The sequence below is a fragment of the Silurus meridionalis genome, chromosome 14, assembly GCF_014805685.1.
Source record: "Silurus meridionalis isolate SWU-2019-XX chromosome 14, ASM1480568v1, whole genome shotgun sequence".
NCBI lineage: Eukaryota > Metazoa > Chordata > Actinopteri > Siluriformes > Siluridae > Silurus > Silurus meridionalis.
The window spans coordinates 14567352-14594938 of record NC_060897.1 but is presented as its reverse complement, the minus strand read 5'-3'; the positions used below and the strand labels follow the sequence as shown (position 1 = coordinate 14594938).

General features: G+C 39.3%; 1 protein-coding gene across 1 annotated transcript; it reads right to left on the bottom strand.

The window, feature by feature from the left end:
- Positions 1-4652: 4652 nt before the first annotated feature.
- Positions 4653-6999, bottom strand: socs3a (suppressor of cytokine signaling 3a). Its single transcript, XM_046866878.1, has 2 exons — positions 6831-6999; positions 4653-6303 (listed from the first exon to the last, which is right to left on the bottom strand). The coding sequence occupies exon 2, from the start codon at positions 6252-6254 to the stop codon at positions 5649-5651; it is 606 nt and encodes a 201-aa protein (XP_046722834.1). The 5' UTR covers positions 6255-6303; positions 6831-6999; the 3' UTR covers positions 4653-5648.
- Positions 7000-27587: the final 20588 nt, after the last annotated feature.

Genomic DNA, 27587 nt, shown 5'->3' with positions numbered 1-27587 from the left:
TTTCATTGTCTAAAGTCAAGCATGGTGGTGGTAGCATCATGGTGTGGAGCTGCAAGAGTGCTGCTGGTACTGGGGAGAAGTGGTTCATTGAGGAAAATATGGATTCCAACATTCACTCTGACATTCTGAAGCAGAGCATGATGACATCCCATTAGAAACTGGTGAATCCCATGCCCAGGAGGATTAAAGCAGTGCTAGATAACAATAGTGCTCACACAAAATATTGACACTTTGGACAAAGTTTTAACATGTTCACTTAGGGTGTACTCACTTTTGTTGCACCTATTTAGACAATAATGACTGTATGTTGAGTTATTTTTACACGCTGCACATTGACTACTCTAAAATATAGTTTAATTTCTATAGTATTGTATAGTATAGTCTTCTCTTAAAAAGATATACTATAATTTTTGCTGAAATGTAAGGGGTGTACTCACTTTTGTGAGATACTGTGTGTAGTGTGTGTATTTGGTACCTGGGCCTTCAGTTGGGACTTACATGACGTAATACCACCACTATCACATCGCAATTATAGAAACCATCAGTAATATACAAAAATGCAATATAACAACACGCGGCATTAAAGAGAGAGGCATTTCACACATGGAGGGTGAATACCATTTTACTAAAGCAAGTTCCAAACCTACACTGCAACCGCAACTGTGCCACCTACATTATCTGGGGCAGTTCAGAATCAATATTTGTCTAATAACATGACAAAAATATAAAAAATTGAAAACACAACCTACTCACCAGAGATGAATATTCATAATTTGCACCGCTTCACAGAGGCTTTAAGCTAGTGGTACCGCTCGTATTCACTGATCTGGAAGTGGCTAACTAACCCTTTCCTGGGCTAAGACAAGCTAGCTTGCTTTAGGGTTGGCCGACCTCCTCACGATGTCTAGCTTTTCTTGAAAACTTATTTTTAAGTATGTTCAAACCAAATCAATTTCATCTTCCTCCATAGACAAAAAAAAAGTAAAACTCAGATGTATTAACGTGTGCAGAGCACAACAGATTTGCCAGATCAAACTTGGCTGTAACAGTTTTCCTCTGGCCAACCAATGAGAGGATGGAAAAATGCTGATGTTCTGGGCCAGCTAACTGGCCATGTGGGGCGAATTTGAAAATCTGATTGGTTAAAGAAACAGAGCTATTTCTTAAGGAGACTATGGTAAAAGGCCAGCAGTACTGAATCTGAAGGCCCTGGGCAGATTAGATTGACATGGCAGCACATATAGGCTGAAATCTGATTGGACAAAAAATCTTACACGTACTGGAAGCAGTACAGCCAAAAGAAGCACTACATGAAAAGAATAAACTGTTGGGAATAAATTATTAGAATTTCATGGATCATAAATAAAAATATTATTAATGATATTCGTTACAATTTTACATACACCTAACAGGTAGATGGGTTGACTCTATCTGCAGACCATAAATAAGATTTAAAATCCAGATTAATCAAAAAACACATATTCAGCATAAAAGCAAAGTGGTGCTAAGGGGGTAGCATCATAGAGCTCCAGAGACCACAGTCCAGTTTGGAGGTTTGGTAACTGTCTCAAGTCTCATGGGTGATCCAGTAACAGTCCCCATGTCTGTGTTGGTCTCCTCAGGTTTCCCCAAAGCAGGCAGGTGCATTGGTTACTCTAAACTCCACTAGTTAAATGTGTGTGTGTTTTCCTGCAATAGATTGGCATCACATTCAGGGTTTATTTCCTGTTCACACCCAGTGCTCACTGGATTGACTCTGAATTCACCACACCCTGGAAAAAGCATTTACAATGATGTATGAATTCATTTCTGACTTCCATTTTGCATTATTTAGATCATTGGCTCATTTATATGACCTCATGAGACATTTCTTATGCTTTTAAAATCTATGATCTTATTTTGGAGTGACCAAAAATGTATTCTTTAGTTAAGACATCAGCAGTGAAAACTGGAGTATAGATGTTTGACTGAACATGCTGTGTTCATTAGTATTCCACACTGTACTTACTGCATACTGTATGTGTTCTCATCTGAATGAGACAACCTCTGCCTGTCAGTAGTTTTGGACATGCACAGTGGCATTTACACATATCTCTGTCGTTCTGTCCTTCCAGTTGTGAAACGCTTGCGTCATTTCTATAACCCTATTCACATACACTTATTCATATGACAAATAGACAAATATGACGACAAGACAATCATCAAGGGAGGGGAATTCCTACATTATGATTAACAGCTTTCTACTATAGCCTCCGTCAGGTTGCCATTTTTTTATTCTTATCGCTGAAACTAGATAAGCTTCTGAGAAGTGCTTTTAAAATGTTGTTAAAAAAGAGTCCTTCTTCATATGGACATGAGTTCAGAAACACTGCAAGTAAATTCAGGTAGAATCTGTTTAGCTGCAAAGGGTATATGTGAAGTTGGAGCAAGGCTTCGCTTCTGCATCGCTTATCTTCATTTAGAACAGCTGCAAAATTACCAGTGTAACCCTGACACTTCTTCAGAAGATCAACAGAATCAGGAGGCGGGTATTTGTAGAGCACAGTTAAACAAAGGTCTCACAAGAGGGTAAGAGGGAGGAGTTGAGAAGGCCTCTCCTTGTAGGCGCAATAGAGGAAGCAGTGTGAGTGACACAGAGAGAGAAATAAACAGAAAGAAGGACAAAGAGAGAGAGAAAAAGAGAGACATTCTTTGCGCAATCCTGTTTGTACTTCTCTGGAATTTCACGCATGAGACTTTTACCAAGGAATTTCTCTAAAGGTGATTAATAGATACTGACGAACAGTTGCTGGAGGCACTGATTCTCCAAAACACAAAACTGTTTTTAAATCCTGTTTTTATTTTTAGATCTCTTTCTCTCTCTGTATATATATATATATATATATATATATATATATATATATATATATGTAGAAAGTATATGACTGTATTAGTAAAGAACAAAGGTGTAAAGGTATATCTACATTTCTGAAAGCTATGTTAATTCATGAATTATGAGGGACCGAAAAACAAGGGACTGTTGATTGACAGTCTCATGCTGAGTCTCATGCGACCCTTCTGAGAAACTGTGCTATAACGGGAATACCTGTTCACAGCACGATAGTCACATTCCTTTCTGTTTTCTGACAAAAACACAAGTCTTACAATTCTAGATGAAAGAGAGTAGTTGCCAGTAACAGTTTTACTTTTTACACTTTTGCAAATCAGTTCTGGTTTGTGGGTGGGCCGTTGTGTTTTTTTTTCTTGTTTTTCTTTTTTTTTTTTACACCTGCTTCCTAGTATGAAAAGGTCTCGTAGTTCACATGTGTTTTGAAACAGGCTGATTTTCTTCTCTTTTTTTTGGTTTCCTGTAATTGCCCTGAGCAATAGGAAGAGAACAGCATGTGCAAAGTAAATGCAGAGGAAGTGATACAATGCGTGCTCAATCCTGCGGCAATGAAACAGCCCATACATAACATTTTTATGGGGTTATTGAAATTACTGTGCACAAAAATGCCTCATAAAATGCATCTCTTTTTTTAGCAAGAACAAACGGTGGAGTTTGGTGGAATTTTTAAAGAGACTTTTGTAAGTATAATTATTATTTTAAAAATGTGTTCCTAGAGGAATGAATCTTGAGTCACTTTTTGGGAAATCTCTTAAATGAAGAAGATTGCTGATACCATACAGACTCTCCTACAGCACAAGGCTCTTAGCTACTCACAGTTCCAGGCCATGAGTGAGTGGTTGAAATGCTATTCATGTTCTGTAGACCACTAAACAGCTTCAACATCAGAGTAAGCCTTAACTGGTTTCCCAGCAGACACATCATTTCTCCTGACACACACACACCACTTCAACACAAACACAAGGAACCCCAAGCATACAGCCGCAGCGACGCTAATCCTTTCTAGAACCCGCCCCTTCCCAGCTCTCTGCATCTGAAATCATTATACGTGTAATGTACACACCGTGTAAACAGGCGATGGGTGTGTTCCATGCCAGCCCTTGAGACATTTTTAGGACTCTTATTATGGGGTGTGGCTCTAGACAAGCCATAAATAATAAAGGCCTTTTTTTGCCATTGACAACAGGTTGAAGAGCGGGAATGCGGGAACATGTAGATTGTGTTTACATGTCTACAGTTTTACTGTATTATAATAAAATAACTGACAATATGCATTAAAAGCTATTGACAGACAGCAAGTATTATTAAAACTTAAGCAGTCAGACAGATACATGCTAATTTGTGAGGTAGGACATTGTTGAGTTTATTTCCTACTATTTATGAAAGTACATTTCTTTGGGATTGTTTATCAGATTATTGTGTGATACGACGATGATTATCTTTTTTGGACAAAGGCCATCTTACTCATTGGAGTTAAAGTCTTACTGGAAATGTTGGAGGGGGGAGGGGGAGAATTCCCACTTTTAGGAGTGAATCTGTCTGAATCAACTCTCTGATTCAGCCGGACAGGATGAGCTACTTTGAGATCAGAAATATGAATAATTACACAAATATGTATAGTAGTGAGCTTTACTTGGCTGGGCTTGCACCAATGTGTGTATGTGAGAATGATTTTTCCATCATAATATAATGACTGCTGCAATCAAGGATATATATGAAGCTGAAGGAAGCACCACAGAATAAAAAAAACACAAGGATTCAGATGTTAGAAAAATAGTGCTGTTTAATATAAATTACTGAAATATTGATGAAAAATATAAATATGTGCAAAGTATTTTCAGTCTGCTTGCGTTTTGTTGCTGTTTCTCTGGATTATTTCTCAAGCATTCATATGGAGTCACATTACTATTAAAACAACAGCAGATTAAAAAAAAAATATATTCACACATGTAAACATAGTAAACCAGTACAGGAATAATATGAGGGTGAAAAATGGCCCATTTAAGTTTCAATCTAAATACATTCATAAGAAAGCTTCTGCCTACTCACATTCTAAGAAATACACACTTTACTCAATGAGAAAAAAAACCCTCAAAATTACAGTACTTTTTTTCAGTTTTCCTTTAGTTGCCTACTTCAAATACGCAGGATTTGATCTAAATGAGTGGAAACATTTCCCCTTTGTGATTCTTTTAAACGTCTTCTCTCCTGGTCTGATTGCCATGCTGTTACTTGTTGAGCTCTTTCATTTTTCCCCTGAAAGGCATAATGCTTCCTTGGAAGAAGGTGGTGACTGTTTTCCATGAAACATCCAGACAGGATGGTTCCTAGTCATTTGGGTACTGAGAATTCTTGAATTCTTGACTTCTATTCACAGAGAAAGTCTTTTACTTGCCATCTCTTCCCCACTTGTTGCAGTTGCCTATAGCACTAAACAGTGGACCACTGTCTTGATGTTTGTTTATTGTGCAAATAAGTGTGTCCAAAGGAGCTCAGGGGTTTCGTCTCTCCCAACATGACAAATAGCAGCGCTCTTGGTTTGTGTTGACTAATCCAAAACGAGTTACAGTCCAAATTTGACCTAGTCTATCTATGCTCAACTTGTTTACTTTTATCACTTCAGTCACTGTAGATCTTCTTGATTCTCTTCTATGTGCTTGATGACCGTATGCTCACACGACACCATTCTTTTAGCTGCTCTACTCAAATTAACATTGGTACACCTTAACATTGGTATGACCATATTACTTGTATTTGCCATTTAAATGGGAGCATCATACTCTTGCATAAAGTCCCTTAGTGGCTGAGGTAGCCCGTCCCTCTTGGCCAAGATATCCATGTGGCCATTGACTGTCTTTCTGCATAGGTGCTGCAGGGAGGACGTGCTGCAGGCATAGGGTTTTCGCAGTTCCAGGGGAACCTTTTGGCCTTCTGAGAAGATGTAGCAGGACCTTTGCTCCTTGGCATTATCCGTATAGTTCATATAGAAGTGCACAAGCTTGAGCACACAGTCAAACCGCGGCGCTGTCCGCTGACTCTCGGGATCTGTCTGCAGGAAGAAAGCGTGGTTGTCGCAATCCACGCGGACATTCTTGATGCCCGATGATGTCTTGATGCTCAACGTGAAAAAGTGACGCCGGTCAGCGCTGTCACGGATCAGGAAAGTGCCGATTGGCTCCGATGCCAGTTTAGCGCCTGCCTCTTTTCCGCTAATCGAGGCCCAGTAGATGCCACTCTGCTCGAGCCGACACCATGCGTGATACACCAGCTGGTACTGCAGCTTGGAGTTGAACGTGGTGTAGCGGTGAGGGTTGATGGCATAACGCCTCCTTATTGGGTCAAGCCTGAGGGGTGTGCTGTAACGCATTGTGCTTTACACACGAAGAAACTGGAATAAACTTGAGATGCACAGAAACCTAAGGAGAAACAAAAGAGATGTATTAGAATCATACAATAGGAACAAGTGAGAGAACGGAGAGCTGTGGCGAGTTATACCAGGTCATGTGTTACGTATAGTACTAAATCAGGGAATAATACTCAGGACTACAGTAAAGCTGATAGTCTTAGCCTGAGAGATCTGATGAATGAGACAACCCAGATTACACAGATAGATCCAATTTACACATGTAACACAATATTGATAGAAGAAGGCACAATTTAAGAAGGGATTTAATTATCTGGGACATTTTATAATATAGATATATTATAGGAATGCTCCATTCATCGAGTCTCTGTGTAATTTAAACCTAAGAATTAAAATTTTTTTCATTATGATATTTAAAAATGGGTTTAACACATTAATATAATCTAACAAATACCTAGTTGAGTATAGTTCGGATAGGAATTAATCCGGGAGATTGACTACGTCTCTCTGTACATTAAACTCTCTGCTCTATTAGATATCCTAGGAAAAATAAATGAATGAACTCCGGCTTAATCTTACCTGTAGCGGTCCTTAGTATTGAATTATCTCCAAAGAGATGATAATTGTGGAACAACAGATCAGTCTGCAGTCTACCCCAATCGCGAAGTGAACGCTTACTGGTGATGACTTGTTCTCAGGAAGGAAACAGTCATCTACCAGCCTGCTGTAGTACTGCAATGAAGTGCCGGCGGCTGGCTTTTTGTATACAAACGCGTCTATATTGCCCCGCCCCTGTGTCTAAAGCCCCTCCCTGTAACCAAAAAAACCCGCCCCCCGCACGCCCAGCAAGTGCGTTCCAGTAAACCCAGACTTTCAGTAAGTTCATTTAATACGCAATTCCTGGTATTCACGGGCGCTCGTCCTCCCCTCTCTGTCTGTCTCTCTCTCTCTCTCTCTCTCTCTCTCTCTCTCACACATCTCTCCTCTCTCTCTCTCTCTCTCTCTCTCTCTCTCTCTCTCTCTCTCTCTCTCTCTCTCTCTCTCTCTCTCTCTCTCTTCTCTCACATCTCTCGCTCTCTCTCTCTCTCTCTCCTCTCTCTCTCTCTCTCTCTCTCTTCTCTCACATCTCTCTCTCTCTCTCTCTCTCTCTCTCTCTCTCTCTCTTCTCTCACATCTCTCGCTCTCTCTCTCTTCTCTCACTCTCTCTCTCTTCCCCTCCCTCTCTGTGTTCCTCCAGTGAGAAGTCGGCTCATTTTACAGGAAGTTAATACGCACTATTTTTTTTATGTACTGAAAATAAACACACGCTGCCTGGGTAACATGGAAACGAGTTGGTTGTGTAATCACAAACCAAATTAGTTGCTAATACACACATACATATATATATAAACACAGTTATTTATATTTATATATATATATATATATATATATATAGATAGATAGATAGATAGATAGATAGATAGATAGATAGATAGATAGATAGATAGATAGATAAATTAACGTTTAGTCCTTGAATCAACTCAACAAAAATAGAATTCCAAGAAGAAACCTGGGTATCTCATTGGTCAAAATGTCAAATGGAAAATCATTAACTTCAATGAAGTAATAAAAGTGCACTCTGCATCATTTGAGGAATCACAGTGTGTTCACAGTAGGTGAAAGGGGGTAGAGATGTTCTCTCAGGTGCGCTGCTTCAAGTGGTGGCTGTTTACGTTGGAGTTTCCATCCAATCTTATTTCAGCCGTCAGATCACAGGTCAAAGGAAACTGCTGTGAGTCCTTCGGGATTAGTCCTGTAGTTTAGAATTCTTGCTGCTTGAAGATGTTGCTTTAACCATTTCGATTTCGAGCTGATGGTACTGAAGCCATCTAGCACGACAAAACCTGCAGTTTTAGAGATGCTTTGACCCAGTCGATTAGCCATCACTTTTTGGAAGTTGTGAAAGTCACTCAGATCCTTACACTGGCTGATTTTTTCCTGCTTCCAACACATCAACTTAAAGTACTGGCTCTTTGTAACAAGATATTTATTGTTCTTCACCTGTAAGTTGGTTTTACTGTTATTGCTGATCGGTTTATAAAACTAATGTGAACGTATTTGGCTATTCAGAAGGCTAGTTTCCATAAAGTAACTCATTTAAATCTGTGGTGTTGAATGATTATTCCAAAAAGAGCCCCAATCAACAATCAATACATTATTGTTGTTGCATTTTGTTTCAAACGTCAACAAATGACCATTGCTTTTCATATAGTCTTTAATAATCAGTAGGGGTCCATTAAATTACAGCAAAGATGAACTAACCGACAGACAAAATGAGGCGTCTCTTCCCTGAAGCAGCACAGCTGGTTCCTGTGATAAACTCTGCTTACGTGAACTGCTTTGAATAATCCTGGTGGCACACCTTCCTTATTCCTATGCTAAATGTCACATGTTTGTTCAATGCAAAAGTTCTCTTTAATACATAAATGTTGATTAGCACGTCTCGGAATTACTACACCTTACTGTCTGAAATATTTATGCACTTGGTAAGCAAGTTTCTCATTCAGGTCAGCAACTTGGCATGGGAATAAGAAAAGGCGTGCTTACTTATAAAAAGAAAGGCATTTAACATTACAGAGTCTGAAGTGTCACACACCACGCACGTGTCGCAGCACACCCATGTGCAAATTTGACATGCAGCTCACCAAAGCATAAAATTACAGAAGTTGTTGAAGTAGAAAGTGTGAAGTGCTTGGTCAGTAGTGCGTGTGCTGTCTGGGTCACTATACTAGGCTTTCGTTTAGACATGGAAAGTCCTGTTTAGCTCTCTAAAAAAGAATCAGACTTTCCCATGGTGGGTAGATGGAATATAGGCTATTCTTTGTTAATTACCCGATTCTCTTTTGTCCAGTTTCTACTGAAACACTCGATCAGTTTCTCTTCCCCTTTCTTATTTACACTATGTTTTTAGGAGCAACTACTCTGAAAATAGGTAATATGCATTAGTAAGCATGATTACATATTTCCAAAGTGTTACTAAGACAGTATTGAGCAGCTTTCAGGAAAAGAACGCTACTTCTTAGCATGCTTGTTCATGCTTATTGTGTAAATCTTTTATGTGTTTTTTTTAACTCAACTCTCTAAACATAGCCGGTCTTCTGATGTTAGTTCTCTCTCACAAATAGTCAGAATTAAATAGCACTGTCAGGTGATCAACAGTTTACAACAATGTATGGCACCTGATTTGAGAACAAACATGCCATTAATTTAAAGTTGAATGTTCAGGGTGTTTCATTACTGGCAGTTGAAGACCTGAATATATTTGTTTGTCTTCTTGTTTTTGTTAAGATTTGTCTTTATTATTATTATTATTAGTAGTAGTAGCAGTAGTAGTAGTAGTAGTAGTAATACAGTAGTTGTTAAAATAGTACTTCAAAATAGTCTCCACTAGCCAAACAGACATGAAGCCTTTAGATTCATTAGTTACATTTACACTATAATCAGGTTACATTTACAGAAGTTACTTTGTAGGTATCACGGTTCTTATTATTTCTTATTCATATAATGTATCTGTATCTGTACTCTTCTGTGGTCACGATTAACTCATCAGACTTATCACTTTTCTCCGTTGTCTTTATGTTCGGGAGTAAACAGCTAGCTTATTATTAGTAAGACAGTTATTGAAGAAGGTCTAGTAATTGTTGCCATTTACACGAACAGACCACCCTCCCACACACACACACACACACACACACACACACACACACACACACACACACACACAGTATCTGACAATTAACTCACACACAGGCATATTAGCATGGGAAATGTGACTAATACCAAATCAAGGCTAAGACTGTGGCGTCTTAGCCTTGGTTTGGTATTAGTCACATTTCCCATGCTAATATGCTAATATGACCATATCACTGATCCTGACTACACAAAAATGAGCACTATAGCAGTCACTGGGATGATTCAGATTTCCAGTACTTTTATGGCCAGTGTATTTTATGAAATGGACATAAATGGCCAGGGATAATGCAAATTACTTGAAACATGAGCATTTTTCATAAAATGTTCACCTACAATTTGGATGTGCTTGGATGTGGATACTGCCTAAAGATCAAACAAGAGCTGGTCAAGGGTTTTTTTTTTTATTGTTTGAGGAAGTTAGGTGTGGCAGAGAAGTACAGTATGTGAGGGTGGTGCAGGACATGTATGAGGACAGTGTGACAGCAATAAAGTGTGCAGTAGGAACGACAGACTGGTTCAAGGTGGATTGCATTTAGGATCGGCTCTGAGCCCTTTTTTGTTGGCAGTGGTGATGGATGAGGTCAGACAGGAGTCTCCATGGACTATGATGTTTGCGGATGATAATGTTATTTGTGGTGAGAGTAGGGAGCAGGTTTAGAAGAGCCTGGAGAGGTGGAGGTACGTGCTGGAGAGAAGGGGAATGAAAGTCAGTAGGAGTAAGACAGAGTACATGTGTGTGAATGAGAGGGAGGGAAGTGGAGGGGTGCGGTTGCAGGGAGAAGAGATGGAGAAGGTGGTGGAGTTCAGGTACCTGGGGTCAACAGTGCAAAGTAATGAAGAGTGTGTTAGAGAAGTGAAGAAAAAAGTGCAGGCAGGGTGGAGTGGGTGGAGAAAAGTGCAGGAGTGATTTGTGATAGAAGGATATCTGCGAGAGTGAAAGGGAAAGTTTATAGGACAGTGTTGAGACCTGCTCCTGGTTCCACAACTTCAACTGACATTATCAGACTGTAGAATGGACATTACTCATAATCAAACACACACTCTGGTACTCATGTTAGTTCTCAATCTCCGGGATTTTGTATTGTTTTAAGATATAGAATCACACTCCTTAAGAGTCTGAGTTTGAGTAAAGCTGAACTTGAACTTAAACTTTAGAGCAGTTTGGAGACGGATGATCCGCTGTAGTGACCCTTAATGGAAGCAGCCAAAAGAAAAAGAATACATACACTTCAGGGGTTTATCACAGATACGCACTGCTCTATAACTCATGTAGATTTTTGATTCACAGAATTTTTAACCTCACAAACCACAAACCAAAAATACTGATTAGTGTGTTCTTTTACACGCTTCTCTTTACTGTTCTGTATAAAAAGTTGCAATGTTTCATACTGTAGCTCAGCTCATCTAATTATGTTCATGTGCAAAATCTGTCACTTAAGTTCTGCCACATCAGCATTGACAAACCATGTCTTAATGGATTTGCTTTGTACACAAAAGCATTGTCATGCGGGAACAGGTTTGTCCCCCTTGGTTCCAGTAAAGGGAATCTTATTGCTACAGCATATGAAGACATCATAAGCAATTATAAAGTTTCAATAGTTTGGCAGGTTGGAATAGTCATTTGGCTATGTAGTATAATAAGAGTAAAAGGCTTTGCATAACTATTTTCACTATTTGCCACCTGCATTTTTAATAGTTGACCGTTAATGTCGACAGTTAAAGAAAAAAATGTCTACTTCTTATCAAACAAAGTGTTATTAAGATTAAACCTTGATGAATATATTGGTGACTTTTTCCATGTATAGGCTTACAAGCTAAATCACTTTAAATGACCTATTACATTTAGACTGATTAAATAGTTTTTTTTTATGTACTTTCTTTCCATGAAATCCTACTGATCTGACTTTAAGGCATTAGCTTATTAGGCATTGTGAATGGCATTTCAATGGACTTAAAATAAACTTCATAGACTTGAAATACTGATACTGATTATCAATTCCATAATAAATGAAAATGATAATAAATTGTGGATTGCTGTATAACATAAATAAAACACTTCAAGATGCACTGTTTAAAAAAAAAAAAAAAAAAAAAATCCAGTTTAGGGTGGTACCTGTAACTCTGTTTAATGTCGTCCCACAGTACATAATTCCAGGCTTAATGATGTTCCTGTTACAGGATGCCCTTCCATCTATTGTTTCTTAAATTTAATACTGATCGTTCTTTACCCATGATTGTTGTTGCATTAAGGAGTTTAGGAAGTTGCTATTGGGTTACTCAAGAGTGGGTTAATCCTGTGATTGGATATGGACCTGTGATTTGAAATCTTCAATAATTTGTTTTTTTAAGAAATGGAATGCATTTAGATTTAAGAATGGTGACTCATCAGAACAGTTCGATAACCCCTGTGATTTCAGGGGAATTTGAAGGCAGACACATAACACATTTAACATAGGCAAGAACATTAGGTTAAATATTGGGTCTAGATCTGCTTAAATCCCAGAAACATTACAATTCTAACACATCTAGTGATGATCTGTTTCTCTGAATTTCTGATTATGTTTTACCGTCCTCTGTTCATTCTTTTATACTACATTAACTGTAAGTTCCCTTGTTGCACACTGGGGTGATTTACTACCTTCCTTCTGCTTGTGTACTCAGTCTATCAGCATCTTCCTGTTCTGTAATATCATTCTCTAACTTTACAGGAACAGGACTAGCACACACAAGAGTGGGGACATCATGAGGCTGGCAAATTTTTCTTGTTCCTGTAAAGGGAGTTGTGCTGACATGTCAAATTAAGAAGCCGCACACACACACACACACACACACACACACACACACACACACACACACACATACACACTTTTTTGTGCTGTTCAGTAAAATATAAACTTCTTTCTTTATTTAAATGTTTGTTTGTTGGTTTACTAATTTCTTCTTACTGCTATGGAATAAAGAATGGCTGATTTAACAGTTTTAAGACTGATGGTGCTTTTGTGCCACATATGAAAGACAAATTAGAGCTGTGAAAAACCCATTGCGCTTAGTAAGGATTCTGTATTTTTGGATAAATAAGAAACTTCTCAAGAGGCTATACTTAGCTTATCACAGTATGATCTCCTGTGAACGGAAAAAAAAATACTGACAGTAGTTCTGTAGTAGTCAAGTAACAAAGAAGTCGGGACAGTTTGTAAAATGCAAATAAAACAGAATGTAGTGACTTGCCAATCTCACAAACTCATATTTTATGCGTTTCTAAGACAGAAAACATATTAAAAATGTAAATGAGGCATTTTAAATTTGATGGCCACAACACATTTAAAAAAAACTGGGGACAGGGCAACAAAAGCCCAGAAAAGTAAATGTTACTAAAAAAAAACAGCTGGAAAACATTTTTCAGCTAGTTAGGTTAACTGGCAACTTGTCAGTAACATGATGGGGTTAAAAATACTATCTTAAAGAGTCTCCCAGAAATAAAGCAGGCCAGAGGTTCACCACTCTGAAAAAAATTGTGGAATAATATCAGAATGATGTTCTTTAACAGATAATTGGGAAGACATTGAATATCTCAACATCTCCAGTCCATATTATTTTAAAAGATACATTAAAAGATTCTGAGAATCTGGAGAAATCTCTGCATGCAAGGGACAAGAGTGAAAATCAATAGGGGTATCAATAAGGGATCTTTGAACAATCAGGCAGGACTGCATTAAATCTAAGCCTGATTCTGTAATTGAAATCACTTAATGGGCAGAGAAACACCTCCAAAAGTTATTGTCTGTAAACACAGTATGCCATGCCTTCCACAAATGCAAGTTAAAGCTATATTATGTAAAGGAGAACCCACATGTGAACATTATGCAGAAATGCTACCATATTATCTGGGTTAAAGCTAATTTAAAATGAGCCAAGGCATGCAACAAAACTGACAAACAGACAAAATAAAATGTAGAATTATTTTTGGAAACAATGGATGCCACATCCTCTGAACTAAAAGAGAGAGAGAAACCACCAAGCATGTTTTCAGCACTCAGTTCAAAAGCCTGCCTATAGAATGGGCAGCTTTCACATCTGGAAAGGCATTATACTTACTGAAATGTATATACAGGATTTAGAGCAGCATATACATACAAACATCATCATTTTCAGTGAAGGCCTTGCATGTTTCAGCAAGACTGAAACTATTACAACAGCATGGCTGATGCATCATGAAATGAAACATATGACAAAAAAGACCCAGAACTGTTAAGCAAGTAGAATCCTGTATCAGATACAAAGGGGACAACATTCCTCTCCCAAAAATTCAGCAGTTTTTCACAGATCCCTAATGTGGAAATTCCTTACTAATGTAAGAGATCAGACGAGAATGATCAGACTGGTTCGAGCTGACCTAAAGTACACTGAACAAAATGATAAACACAACACTTTTGTTTTTGCCCTCATTTTTTATGGATTATCTCAGCAAAGAAGAAGTGCTTACTAACACAGATTAAGACAGATTTCTGAACATTATTTGAGAGAAATAGGCCTTTTGTGTACATAGAAAAAGTGTTAGATCTTTGAGTTCAGCTCATGAAAAATAGGGGCAAAAACAAAAGTGTTGCGTTTATAATTTTGTTCAGTATATATACTAAACAACTAACTAACTAAACAGTCTTAGTGCTGGTCCGAACCCGGATAAATAGGGAGGGTTGTGTTAGTAGGGGCATCCAGCTTAAAAAACATGTGCTAAATCAAATATGCAGATCACGAATCAGAATTTCATACAGGATCGGTCGAAGCCCGGGTGTTGAAGACCGACACAGGTATCGTTAGCCTACAGGGTACCGGTGGAAATTGGGCTACTTTTTTGCTGAAGGAGGAGAAGGAGAGAAGAAAGACATCTACAGAGATAGCAGGAAAGGGAGAAGTGTAGTAGAGTGGTGGTTCTCAAATTGGAAGATCAGTCATATGTCTTAAACCCATCTCTGTAGTCACCTCTTACAGACACAGACGTTCCCATCCACAGAACAGAGGTCACATTGCCAGTAACCTTATCTACCCTTCTCTGGTGTCTCAATCACAAACAGTGGTGGTAGGTGGGCTCTGGAATTGCCAGTCTGCTGTAAGGAAAGCTGACTTTATCACAGACTTGGCTTCCCACTACACGTTAAACTTCCTGGCACTTACTGAGACATGGATATCCCCACAGAACACTGCTACACCAGCTACTTTGTCTTTGCCTATGCTTTCTCTCACTCACCAAGAGAAACCGGTAGAGGTGGTGATACAGGTTTACTGTTATCACAGAAATGGTGTTTCACACCTTTCCTTTTGTCTCATCTAACCATGTCTTCTTTTGAATTTCATGCTGTTTCAGTTACTTCTCCAATCAACCTCTTCATCATTGTCATCTCTTGGTCCCCTTGGATACTTCCTAGAAGAGATGGACACACTCCTCAGTACTTTCCCTTCTGACAGCACCCCTCTGACAGTTCTTGGTGACTTCAACCTTCCATCCAACAAACTTCAGTCATCTTGCCTCCTGACTTTTCTAAATACCTTCTCATTGACATTTAACAGCTGCCCTCCAACACAAAAGGGAGGAAATGTCCTGGACCTCGTTTTCACCCGCCCTAACCCAGCTTCAGACATGACTGCCACTCCACTTCCAATCTCTGATCATCACCTGATTTCCTTTTCAATCTCTCTTCCTATTCCACCGAAAAACAATTTACATGTCTCTCTTATCCGTCCTAACCTTCACTCCATCTCTCCCTCCTCTGTAGCTTTGTGCACTCTTTCATCTCTTCCTGACCCTGACTCCTTTTCCTCTCTACCCTTGGACTTTGCTACTGACTTCTTTCTCTCATCTCTTTCCTCAACCATGAACCTCCTTTGCCCCTTGACCACAAAACCCAAGAACACTTCTTGTCCCACACCCTGGTTGTCAAAAGTTCTGTGCAGCAATCGACCAAATTTTCTTCGGATGTGAATTCTGCTAAAGCTGCCTTCTACAAGGAAAAGCTCAAGGCATCTGCACAAAATCCTCGTAAGCTCCACAACATATTTTCTTCACTACTCCCCCCCTGCCACACCTGCTCCATCCTCCCTCACTGCTAATAAATTTGCCTCCTTCTATGATGAAAAGATTAATGAAATCTGCCAGACCTTCACTTCCTCCCCAACAATGACTACACAACACAGCCAGGAATCCACTACGTCTCTGTTGTCAAGCTTCTCAACCTTAACAGAAGATAAGATACTGCAAGTCATCCAATCTCGCAATCCTGCCCACCTGCCCTATCAAGTCAAGTCAAGTTTATTTCTATAGTGCTTTTCACAACAGACATTGTCTCAAAGCAGCTTTACAAAAATCAACAGTCAAGGTGAATGGTGTGTATTTATCTCTGATGAACAAGCAGTGGCAACTGTGGCAAGGAAAAACTCCCTTGAATGTTATGAGGAAGAAACCTTGAGAGGAACCAGACTCAAAAGGGGAACCCATTCTGGGTGACATCAAGAGTTGGATCATAAATCTTTAAACAATACAGAACACTTGAGAGTGAGAACTAACATGAGCACTGGAGTGTGTGATTATAAGTAATGTTCTTTCTACAGTCTTTTACAGTCTTTATGGTTATAAAACTAGGAGCTACTGAGCAACTCATAAAATAGCTCAACATTTGTGATCATCACAGATCCAACACCAGCTTCTCCATGCCAGAGCCTTTAAATACTCCAGAAGGTCCAATGTCAAAACTTCACACATGTAGTGGGATCCCATTGGCACTGGTACGTCTCTAGATGGTTCCATAATCTTCATGAGGTGGGACGTGACTGAAGCTGGAGCAACCTCAGGATGCCATGAGATGGGAAGAGAAAGAGAATCAGTGGAGAGAAATTAGCGTAGCTGCTGTTCATGATATTAACAGCACAAGTTGATAATGTGCATGTGAATCAAATGTTCTGGAGCACAAGGTTATGATGTGAGACGTATGTTATGTGTAGGCTTTGCTAAAAAGATACATTTTTAATCTGCACTTAAACTGGGAGAGTGTGTCTGAGCCCTGAACACTGTCAGGAAGACTATTCCAAAGTTTAGGAGCTAAATGTGAGAATGATCTACCGCCTTTAGTGGACTTTACTATTCTAGGAACTACTAGAAGTCCAGAGTGTTGAGATCTCAGGGAGCGTGACGGATTGTAGCGTGTTAAAATACTGGATAGATACATGGGAGCTAAACCATTTAGTGTTTTTTAAGTAAGTATTTTGTAGTCGATTCAAAACTTTTCAGGTAGCCAGTGTAGGTACGATAAGATTGGGGTCATATGATCATATTTTCTTGACCTTGTGAAAACTCAGGCTGCCGCATTCTGAACTAACTGAAGCTTGTTTATTAATGATGCAGGACATCCACCTAGTAATGCATTACAATAGTCTATTCTGGAGGTCATGAACGCATGGACAAGCTTCTCTGCATCAGATATAGATAACATGTTTCTTAGCTTAGAAATATTTCTAAGGTGAAAGAAGGCTGTTTTTGTAACTTGGTTGATATGATTTTCGAAATGACAAGTTGCTGTCTAAAATAGCTCCTAGGTCTTTTACCGTTGAACTAGTAGTTACAGAACATCCATCTAAATGCAGGTTGAAATGCTGGAGCTTCTGTGTACTGGTTTTTGGGCCAATGAGCAAAATATCAGAATTTCGTATCAGAATTTAATAGTAGAAAGTTATGGGTCATCCAATCTCTTATTTCTTTAACACACTTAGTTATCCGAGCTAATTGATCTGTATCGACTGGTTTTGATAAGATATACAGTATAGCTGGGTATCATCAGCATTACAGTGGAAGCTAATTCCATGTCTTCTAATAATATTTCTTAAGGGAAGCATGTATATTGTGAAAAGCAGGGGTCCTAGAACTGAACCTTGTGGCACGCCATAGTTTACTAGTGTCGAATGCAGCACTAAGATCTAGTAAAACTAACAGAGAGATGTAGCCTTGGTCTGAAGCTAAAAACAGGTCATTAGTGATTTTAACTAGAGCAGTTTCTGTGCTATGATGGGGCCTAAAACCTCACTGAAACTTTTCAAAGATATTGTTCTCTTGCAAGTGGGAACATAACTGGGCAGCGACAATCTTTTTCAAAATCTTAGACATAAATGGGAGATTTGAAATGGGTCTGTAATTCGATAGCGTGTTTGGATCCAAATTAGGTTTCTTAATGAGGGGCTTAATAACTGCTAACTTGAGGGATTTAGGGATGTGACCTAATTATAGTGAGGAGTTAATAATATTGAGAAGAGACTCACCAGCTGTATGTAACACTTCCTTCAATAGATTAGTTGGAATGGGATCTAACTGACATGTTGATTTAGCTTTGGTAATAAGATCATACAGCTCTTCCTGTACTGTACATGTAAAACAGTGTAGTTGTGAAGTTGTAGATGAGTTTGTGTCAGGAGATGCTGTCAGACTGCCATAATTGTTTTTCTAATGCTATCAATTTTTTCAGTGAAGAAATTCATAAAGTCCTCACTACTAAACTGTGATGGAACACATTGTTCAGATACCTTATTTGTAGTTTATTTAGCTACTGTGCTGAAAAGGGACCTGGGATTGTTTTGGTTGTTTGCTATGAGTTTGCTCAGGTGTTCAGCTCTAGCAGCTTTTAGCGCCTGTCTGTAGCTAAGCATACTGTCTTTATACGCAATTCTAAATACGTCCAATTTAGTTATCCTCCATTTTCTCTCCAGATTACAGGCTGTTCTCTTAAGGGCATGCATATAACTATTATACCAAGGTGTAGGTGTTTTTTCTTTAACCTTTTTTAACCGGATGCGGGCAACAGTGTCTAAAGTGCTAGTAAGGATAAGATCTATGTTGTTAGTCATTTCAACAAGATTATTAGCAGTTATGGGTTTAGTGAGAAATTGAGATAAATCAGGCAGGTTATTTATGAATCTGTCCTTAGTGGTCGGAACAATAGTCCTGCCAAGTGGATAACGTGGTGAAACACGGCTAATCTGCTCTATCGGTAGTGTGTACAGTATGAGATAATGGTCTGTGATGTCATCACTCTGAGGTAAAATATCTATATCAGTGACGTCTACTCCTTCGGACATTATTAAGTCTAGTGTGTGGTTAAAACGATGAGTTGGGCTGGTGACATTTTGTTTAACCCCAAAAGAGTTTAATAAGGTCTAAAAGAAATCGAGCAAACTCTTGAAGAAAATCAGTGTAGGGCCCTGGGGGTCTGTACACGGTGGCCAGAGCGAGAGACAGTAGGGGTTTTACTACACGAGGAATAGATACGGTTTCTATAAACTGTATAAACTGGACTGTGTGTGTACTTGTAACTATTTGATTTGTTGTATAAGTGCTCTCATAGTCGTAAATTGCCTGATGTCTTACCAGTCAGATGGTGTGAAGTATCCTAGAGATGTTATCTGATAGCACTGCTGCTCCAACTTTGCTGGGGTGCAGGCCATCAGGGCGGAAGAACCTCGGACGCTCCCAAAAACAGTTCCAGTTATTAATAAAGAGATGTTTGTGCTCCCGACATCATGACTGTAACCATTCATTTAGTGCAAAGAGTCTACTAAACTTCTCAGCCCCTCATTGGTAAGTGGGAAGAGGTCCTGACACTATGATCCTCGTTGTGGGTGATGTGCTGCGTACCGTCTCCACCAGGATCCTGAAATCCCTCTTTAAGATCTTCGTTTGCCTCAGCCTGGTGTCATTCGTTCCAGCATGAAGAACAACAGCTCCGAAGTTCAGAATCGTTCACAATCGCGGGTACCTGCGCAGCGACATCGAGAACATGAGCACCAGAAAAACAGCGAGTGTGCACCTTACCTTTGGCTCCGGTAGCGCGGACATGCCGGACGATGGAATCTCCAAGAATTACAGTAGGTAATCTAGATGTAGCAAAAGCATAAACTAGTTTTTCTGCATCCTCTAACAACATCATATTTCTAATTTTAGCAATATTTCTAAAGTGAAAGAAGGCGATCATGGTAATATTATATTACTGTACAGTAGGTACAGTAGGCAGGTCTCCCCTGAACACTATTCGTGCACTGCAAATGATCCAAAATGCAGCTGCACAACTTGTGTTCAAGAACTTCCCCAAGATGTTACAGATAGATGTTAAGATACAGTGGAGTCCCTGGCTATCTTCAAGCGACGATTGAAGACCTACCTCTTCCTGAAACACATAAATTAGCACTTTCCAAGTTTGCTTTGTAGAATTTGAGAGTTATATTTATATTACATTTGTAATCTTGCATACCAGTGTATATTTATTTATTGCAAGAGTTACTTTTGTACGTTGCTCTGGATAAGGGAGTCTGCCAAATGTAAATGTAAATGTTGGTACTATAATTGGTAAAGGGAGAGAGGTAGCTGATATGATGGAGAGGAGAAAGGTAGATGTGTTGTGTGTTTAGGAGACCAAGTGGAAAGGGAGTAAGGCCAGGTACATTGCAGGTGGGCTTAATCTGGTCTATCATGGGGTGGGTGGAAAGAGAAATGGTATAGGGGTGATTCTAAAGGAAGAGTACAGTAAGAGTGTAGTCGAGGTGAAGAGAGTTTCTGATAGAGTGATGAATGTGAAGCTGGAAGTTGAAGGGGTGATGATAAATGTCATCAGTGCTCCACAAGTGGGCTGTGAGATGATGAGAAGGAAAAAGGAGTTAGATGAAGTAGTAGAAGGTGTACCTAGGAATGAAAGATTGGTGATTGGGGCAGACTTTAATGGGCATGTAGATGAAGGGAACAAAGGTGATGAGGAGTTGATGGGTAGGTATGGCTTCAAGGAGAGGAATGTGGATCGTGGTAGATTTTGCTAAAAGCATGGAAATGTCAGTGGTGAATACTTATTTTAAGAAGAAGGAGGAGCATACAGTGATGTATAAGAGTGAAGGAAGGTGCACACAGGTATGTTCTATGTAGGAGATGCAACCTGAAGGAGATTGGAGACTGTAAGGTGTTGGCAGGGGACAGTGTAGCCAGACAGCATCGGATGGTGGTCTGTAGGATGGTTTTGGATGTGAAGAAGAAGAGGAGGAGAGTAAGGACTGAAAGAAGAATAAGATGGTAGAAACTGAAGGAAGAAGACTGTAGTGTAAAATTCAGGGAAAAGGTCAGACAGGGGCTTGGTGGTGGTGAAGAGGTGCTGGACGATTGGCCAACTACTGCAGAAGTGAGACAACTAGAAAGGTACTTGGTGTGACATCTGGAAATAGAAAGGAAGACATAGAGATGTGGTGGTGGAATGGGGAAGTACAGGAGAGCATAAGTTGATACACAGCTGTATATTTCAGCAAAGCCAGATGAGAGAGATCAGCTTAAAAATGTTGAGGAGTGTGTAAAGGACATTAGACAGTGGATGCTTGATAACTTTCTTCTGCTCAACTCGGATAAGACTGGGGGGGACTGTGATTATTGACCCCATCTTTCCCTTGAGGCCCACGTGAATAATATTACCAGGATCGCCTTCTTTCACTTTAGAAATATTGCTTAAATTAGAAATATGATGTCGTTAGAGGATGCAGAAAAACTAGTTTATGCTTTTGCTACATCTAGATTACACTACTGTAATGCTTTACTGTCTGGGTGTTCGAGTAAGTGCATAAATAAGCTTCAGTTAGTTCAGAATGCAGCAGCAAGAGTCCTTACTAGATCTAGAAAATATGACCAGATCATCATTAATCAGTCTACAATGGCTCCCAATTAAATCTTGCATTAATTATAAAATACTACTACTGCGTATAAAGCAATTAATGGTCTTGCACCACAGTATATGAGTAAATTTCTGTAACAATATGATCCTCCATGCCTACTTAGATTAAAAGGTGCAGTCTATTTTTTGGTACCTCAAATAATGAAGACTACAGCAGGGGGCAGATCTTTCTCTTATAAAGCCCCACAGTTATGGAACAGCCTTCCAATCAGTTTTTGGGACTCAGACACAGTCTCAGTGTTCAAGTCGAGGCTGAAAACATATTTATTTAGTCAAGTCTTTTATCAGTAGATATTTGTAAGCTGTCGTCCACTCACTCTCACACGTTCACTCTGTTTTGTTGATGGTGGTGTAGTGGATCGTCTCCCATCCCATCCCCTCATGTCTGTGTTACCTTCTGGTTCTCCCTTTAAGTTATGCTGCCATAGCGAGTCTTGCCGGAGTCCCCAACTACACAGTGTCCTTACCTATCATACAACAATAAGGACACATAATAATCCATATCCTTCTCTTCCTGTCACCCATCTTCTTTCTCTCTCTCTCTCTCTCTCTCTCTCTCTCTCTCTCTCTCTCTCTCTCTCTCTCTTTAAACATGCTCATGAGGTTCCAGTGACCACTGTTTCTGCCGCCCTTTTCTCTGCGGATCTTCCCACTTTGTCCAGGTCTGCCTCTGGATAGTGTCCTCTGCGATTGGAGGCCACTCTGTGCAGCTGGGGACTGTTTCTCATCAATGCCTTGGGTGGTTCCATGAAATTCCGGAGTAAGAACTGGAGCTTTGAGGATGGATTTGGACTGTAGTTAATGTCAACAGTCTGCTACACTGACTCAGGACTACAGTTTGCTTCTGATCGCCATCTCTGTATCCCTCTGTATATTTGAAATAAATTGACATTCGGTGCAACCCAGATGGGGATGGATTCCCTCTTGAGTCTGGTTCCTCCAAAGGTTTCTTCCTTATGCTATCTCGGGGGGGTTTCCTTGTTGCCACCAGCTCGCTCATCAGAGACAAACTTACACTTATAAAGAACATCTTATTCATTTTTACCACCACATTATCTGTGTAAAGCTGCTTTAAGACAATGTTCATTGTTAAAAGTGCTATACAAATAAAAATGAATTTAATTGACTTGAATTATATAAGGAGAAAGAGGTTGGCAAAACAGAATTGGGATCAACAGAGTGATAAGAAAAGTAGGCAGGAGTACAAGGAAATGCGTCAGCAGGTGAAGCGGGATGAAACAAAAGCCAAGGAAAAAGCATATGAGGAGCTGTATGTGAAGTTGGATACTAAGAAAGGAGAAAAGTATTTATACCGATTGGCCAGGCAGAGGGACCTAGCTGGGAAGGATGTGCTGCAATAAAGGATGGAGATGGAAATGTGTTGACTAGTGAAAAGTGTGTGTTGAGAAGATATAGGGAGCAGCTGATGAGCAGCTGATAAAAGAGTAAAATCAGAGAGATATAGAAGGTTGGATGATGTGGAGATGGTAAAGCAGGAAGTAGATAAGATTCGTCAGTGGAAAGTGAGAGCAGCGATTAAAAGGATGAAGAGTGGAAAGTCAGTTGGACCAGATGACATATCGGAAGAAGCATGGAGATGTTCAGGAGGGATGGCAGTGGAGTTTTTAACCAGTTTGTTTAACAAGATTTTGGAAGGTGAGAGGATGCCTGAGGAATGGAGAAGGCTGGTACCGATCTTTAAGAATAAGGGAGATGTGCAGACCTGCAATAACTACAGGGGAATAAAGTTGATCAGTCACGCCATGAAGTTATGGGAAAGAGTAGTGGAAGCTAGGCTAAGAGAAGAGGTGACCATCTGTGAGCAACAGTATGGTTTCATGCCAAGGAAGAGCACCACATATGCCTTATTTGCTTTGAGAATGTTGATGGAGAAGTATAGAGAAGGTCAGAAGGAGTTGCATTGTGTGTTTGTGGATTTAAGGGAAAGCATACGACAGGGTGCCGAAAGAGGAGTTGTGGTATTGTATGAGGAAGTCAGGTGTGTCAGAGAAGTATGTGAGGGTGGTGCAGGACATGTATGAGGACAGTGTGACAGCAGTGAAGTGAGCAGTAGGAATGACAGACTGGTTCAAAGTGGAGGTTGGACTTCATCAAGGATCGGCTCTGAGCCCTTTCCTTTTTTCAGTGGTGATGGACAAGTTGACGGACGAGGTCAGACAGGAGTCTCCCTGGACTATGATGAAGTGGATGATATTGTGATTTGTGGTGAGATAAGGGAGCAGGTTGAGAAGTGAGGAGAGGTGAAGGTACATGCTGGAGAGAAAGGGAATGAAAGTCAGTAGGAGTAAGACAGAGTACATGTGTTTGAATGAGAGGGATGGCAGTGGAGTCGTGTGGATGCAGGGAGAAGAGGTACCTGGGGGTCAACAGTGAAAAGTCTGCAAAAGTGAAAGGGAAAGTTTAGAAAGTACATGGGAAACTTTATAGGACTGTGTTGAGACCTGCGATGTTAAAATTAGTTTATTAGAGGGACATGTAGGATGTTTTGGACACAAGGTGAGAGCAGCGAGATGGTTTGGACATGTGCAAAGGAGGGACACGGGGTATATTGGTAGGAGAATGCTGAGTATGGAGCTGCCTGGAAGGAGGAAAAGAGGAAGGCCAAGAAGGAGGTTTATGCATGTGCTGAGGTAAGACATGCAGGTAGTTGGTTTGAAAGAGGCAGATGTAGAGGAAAGGGGGTATAGAGATGGATGATCCGATGTGGCGACCCCTAATGGGAGAAGCCGAAAGAAGAAGAAGAAGAAAAAGAAGAAGAAGAAGAAGAAAAAGAAGATATAGTAAACCAGTGGCTGTGCATTTGGTACATGGGCCTGCAGTAGGGAGGTACCCGACTTAAACCACCTCTTAATACCACCATTATCATGTCGCAATTATAGAACCAATACTATACAAAAACGCAATATAACAATGCAAGGCATTACAGAGTTGGAGGCATTTCACATATGAAGGGCAAATACCATTTTACTAAAGCAAGAAACCCAATTAAGACAACTCCAAACCTCTACTCTACAACCTCGACTGTGCCACCTACATAATCTGGAGCAGTTCAGAATCAGTATTTGTCTAATAACATAACAAAAACATTAAAAATGTAAATAAAATACAACCTAGTCACCAGATATGCATACTCGTAATTTGCACCGCTCCTCAGAGGATGTAATCCAGTAGTACCGCTCGCATTCACTGGTCTGGAAGTGGTGAACAAACCCTTTTCCAGGCTGAGACAAGCTATCTAGATTCGGGGTTGGCCGACCTCTCCTCACAACATCTAGCTTTTCTTGAGAATATATTTGAGATATTTCTCTTCCCCGTAGGCATAAAAAGTCTAACTCAGATGTATTAATGTGTAAGGAGCTACACACGCGTTTTGCCAGTCAAACTTGGCTGTAACAGCCAACCAATCAGAGGACGGAAAAATGCTAATGCTATTCTGGGCCAGCTAGCTGCCCTGTGAGGCGAATATGAAATCTGATTGGTTAAAGAAACAGAGCTATTTCTTACGGAGACGATTGTAAATAGGACAGACTTTAAAGGCTCCGGGCAGATTAGATTGACATGGCAGCACATAGAGGCTGAAATATGATTGGAAAAAAATCTAACATCCACATACACGTACAGGAAGCATGCAGCCAAGAGAAACGCTACAAAATGAAGAGAATAAACTGTTGGGAATAAATTAATACAATTTCATGCAACAAATATTAGAATTTATGTTGTAAATGTAGGTCAGTGCTTCTGATAGTGTTTAGGCCAGCAGAGAAGTCTTTGCTGGCCCTGACCGACCGCCACTGTAGTAAATAACCGTGGTGAGCTGAAAACCATCTCAATAAGTGCAACACATCAAATCTTGATGCAGAAAATTAACAAAACAGCAGAAGACCACATTGGGAATATCTAAGGCTCAGACATTAACAGACTCACCAAACTTGTCTGGTGAAGTCTGGTAAATGAAATTTGGACAAACCAATATTGCTTTGATATCCTTCAACTCTTGTAATGTTATGCATTGTGTTGCTGCCATGCTGCCACCATGTGATTGGCTTATTAGATAACTACATGAAGGTACATGTTTAGATGTTCCTGTAAATTGTACCTAATGTGTAAATGGGCAATTTGCCCCACATACAGTAAGAACTTGTTTAGTACATGTTGCTCATCCTATTTTAAAGCATGATAAAGAATCAGTAATACTACTTCCTGTTTTTCTGCTTCTCTGTCACTAATTTTCTAAGTAAAGCAAATATTTCAGAACAAATTATTTTAAGTACTATGTACAGTGACTTTTTATCTTCTTTGGAAAAAAACAGCATACCTTTTCTTTCGGAGTTGTCAGGCATTATATCTGCCTTTTGGAAACAATTTATGCAAATCATTTAACTGATGGCTGCTCATTGGACCTAAAACTAGCAATAGGGGCAGAGACTTTAGGATAGAAAGAGAAGCGTTTTGTCAGACTTTAGATTTCAGATTATAGATTTATTTTTATTTTACTGACCTTTTCTGGTTTGATCGATGAAGTAATGTAATGGCTGCTTTAAACAAAACTGGAAATTTAAAAGATTATTAGATAAAGAAGAATTTATTTATTTCCTGAGGTCCATGTTGCCAGAAAAAAATGTGGTAACATGAATAAAGACTACAAAACTATAATCATTTATTGTTAGCATTAAGCTTTTAATCTAAGGATTTTATAGTGCTTGGATTTACAGAAAGTGTACCTAGTTTAACTGTAGGCTTAGACTTTAATTAAAGGTAGAAAATTCTCTTCATTTATGCATGCTGACTGTATTATTCTGTGTAAGTGGTAGTTGATTGCATAAATCATGTGATTTGCCTTTATGTTTCTTTATTCATGCATTGTATTGTAATGTATGTGCTTCATTCAGATTTAGTACCTATATCAGATTACTTGGTAGAGTTACTACATATTTTATACATCTGATTTAATCAGTCATTTATTTCTTAGTCATTTGTTTCCTAATTGTGTTTTTACATGGATTGATTTGTTCTTGTAAATATTTTTTTCCTTTGCATCAATTTACTTCCTTTAATGTAACTCCACATTACTGACTAGTCATGACGAAGCATTTGTCAGTCAAGTTTACACTATGAGTTGTGTATAAAGTGTAATCTATCCCTCTGATCATTTGGATATGATGCAGACCCAAAAGAAAACACAACGTGAGATCTAACACTATTTTAGTGATGTTCTGGAACACATTAGGGTTAGGGAAATTTGCTTTGATTTTTTTGTTTGTTTGTGCTTTTCATATATAAACATGCTTCTACTTTCGAGGTGAGATGATGTCATGGATGGATTGACTTGGAAAAACGATGAGTTCCCAGCACCCTTCATTCTGTTCTTCTCCGCTGCTTATAAAAGTAGCTTTATTTCGTTCTTTCTTTCTTTATTTGTTTTTACAAGACAGCAAGTAAACCTTAAGCCATTACCTCAGATGTACTTACTCTGTACTTACTTTGACTCTCCAAGCAGCAAAAGTAAATAAAATAAAAGTTATATTTTGTCAGACTTGAAACATTTACTAGGCAGTGACTTAAGGCTTAATTATATACATTTTCTTCATGCTCTATATAAGATTTTAAAGACAATTTATAAAAAAATAAATGAAACATACAACAGGTTTTACCTGACCTGCATTTGGATCTCCCCATAGTTTCAGTCTTTTTCCATTTAAATGTTCCACAAGATTTATGCAAATTTCCAAAAGAGCACAAAAAGGACCTTGTGCACTGTTGCTTTCCGTCATTTACTGTTAAGCAAATTTTCAAGAGAGGACACAGTAAGATGTTGGGACAGTTTTAACATTCAGGTAATTGTTTGAAT

What these genes read in the sequence shown, in the direction of transcription:
- socs3a (XM_046866878.1), bottom strand. Translation starts at nt 6,254, where the DNA reads ATGCGTTACAGCACACCCCTCAGGCTTGACCCAATAAGGAGGCGTTAT.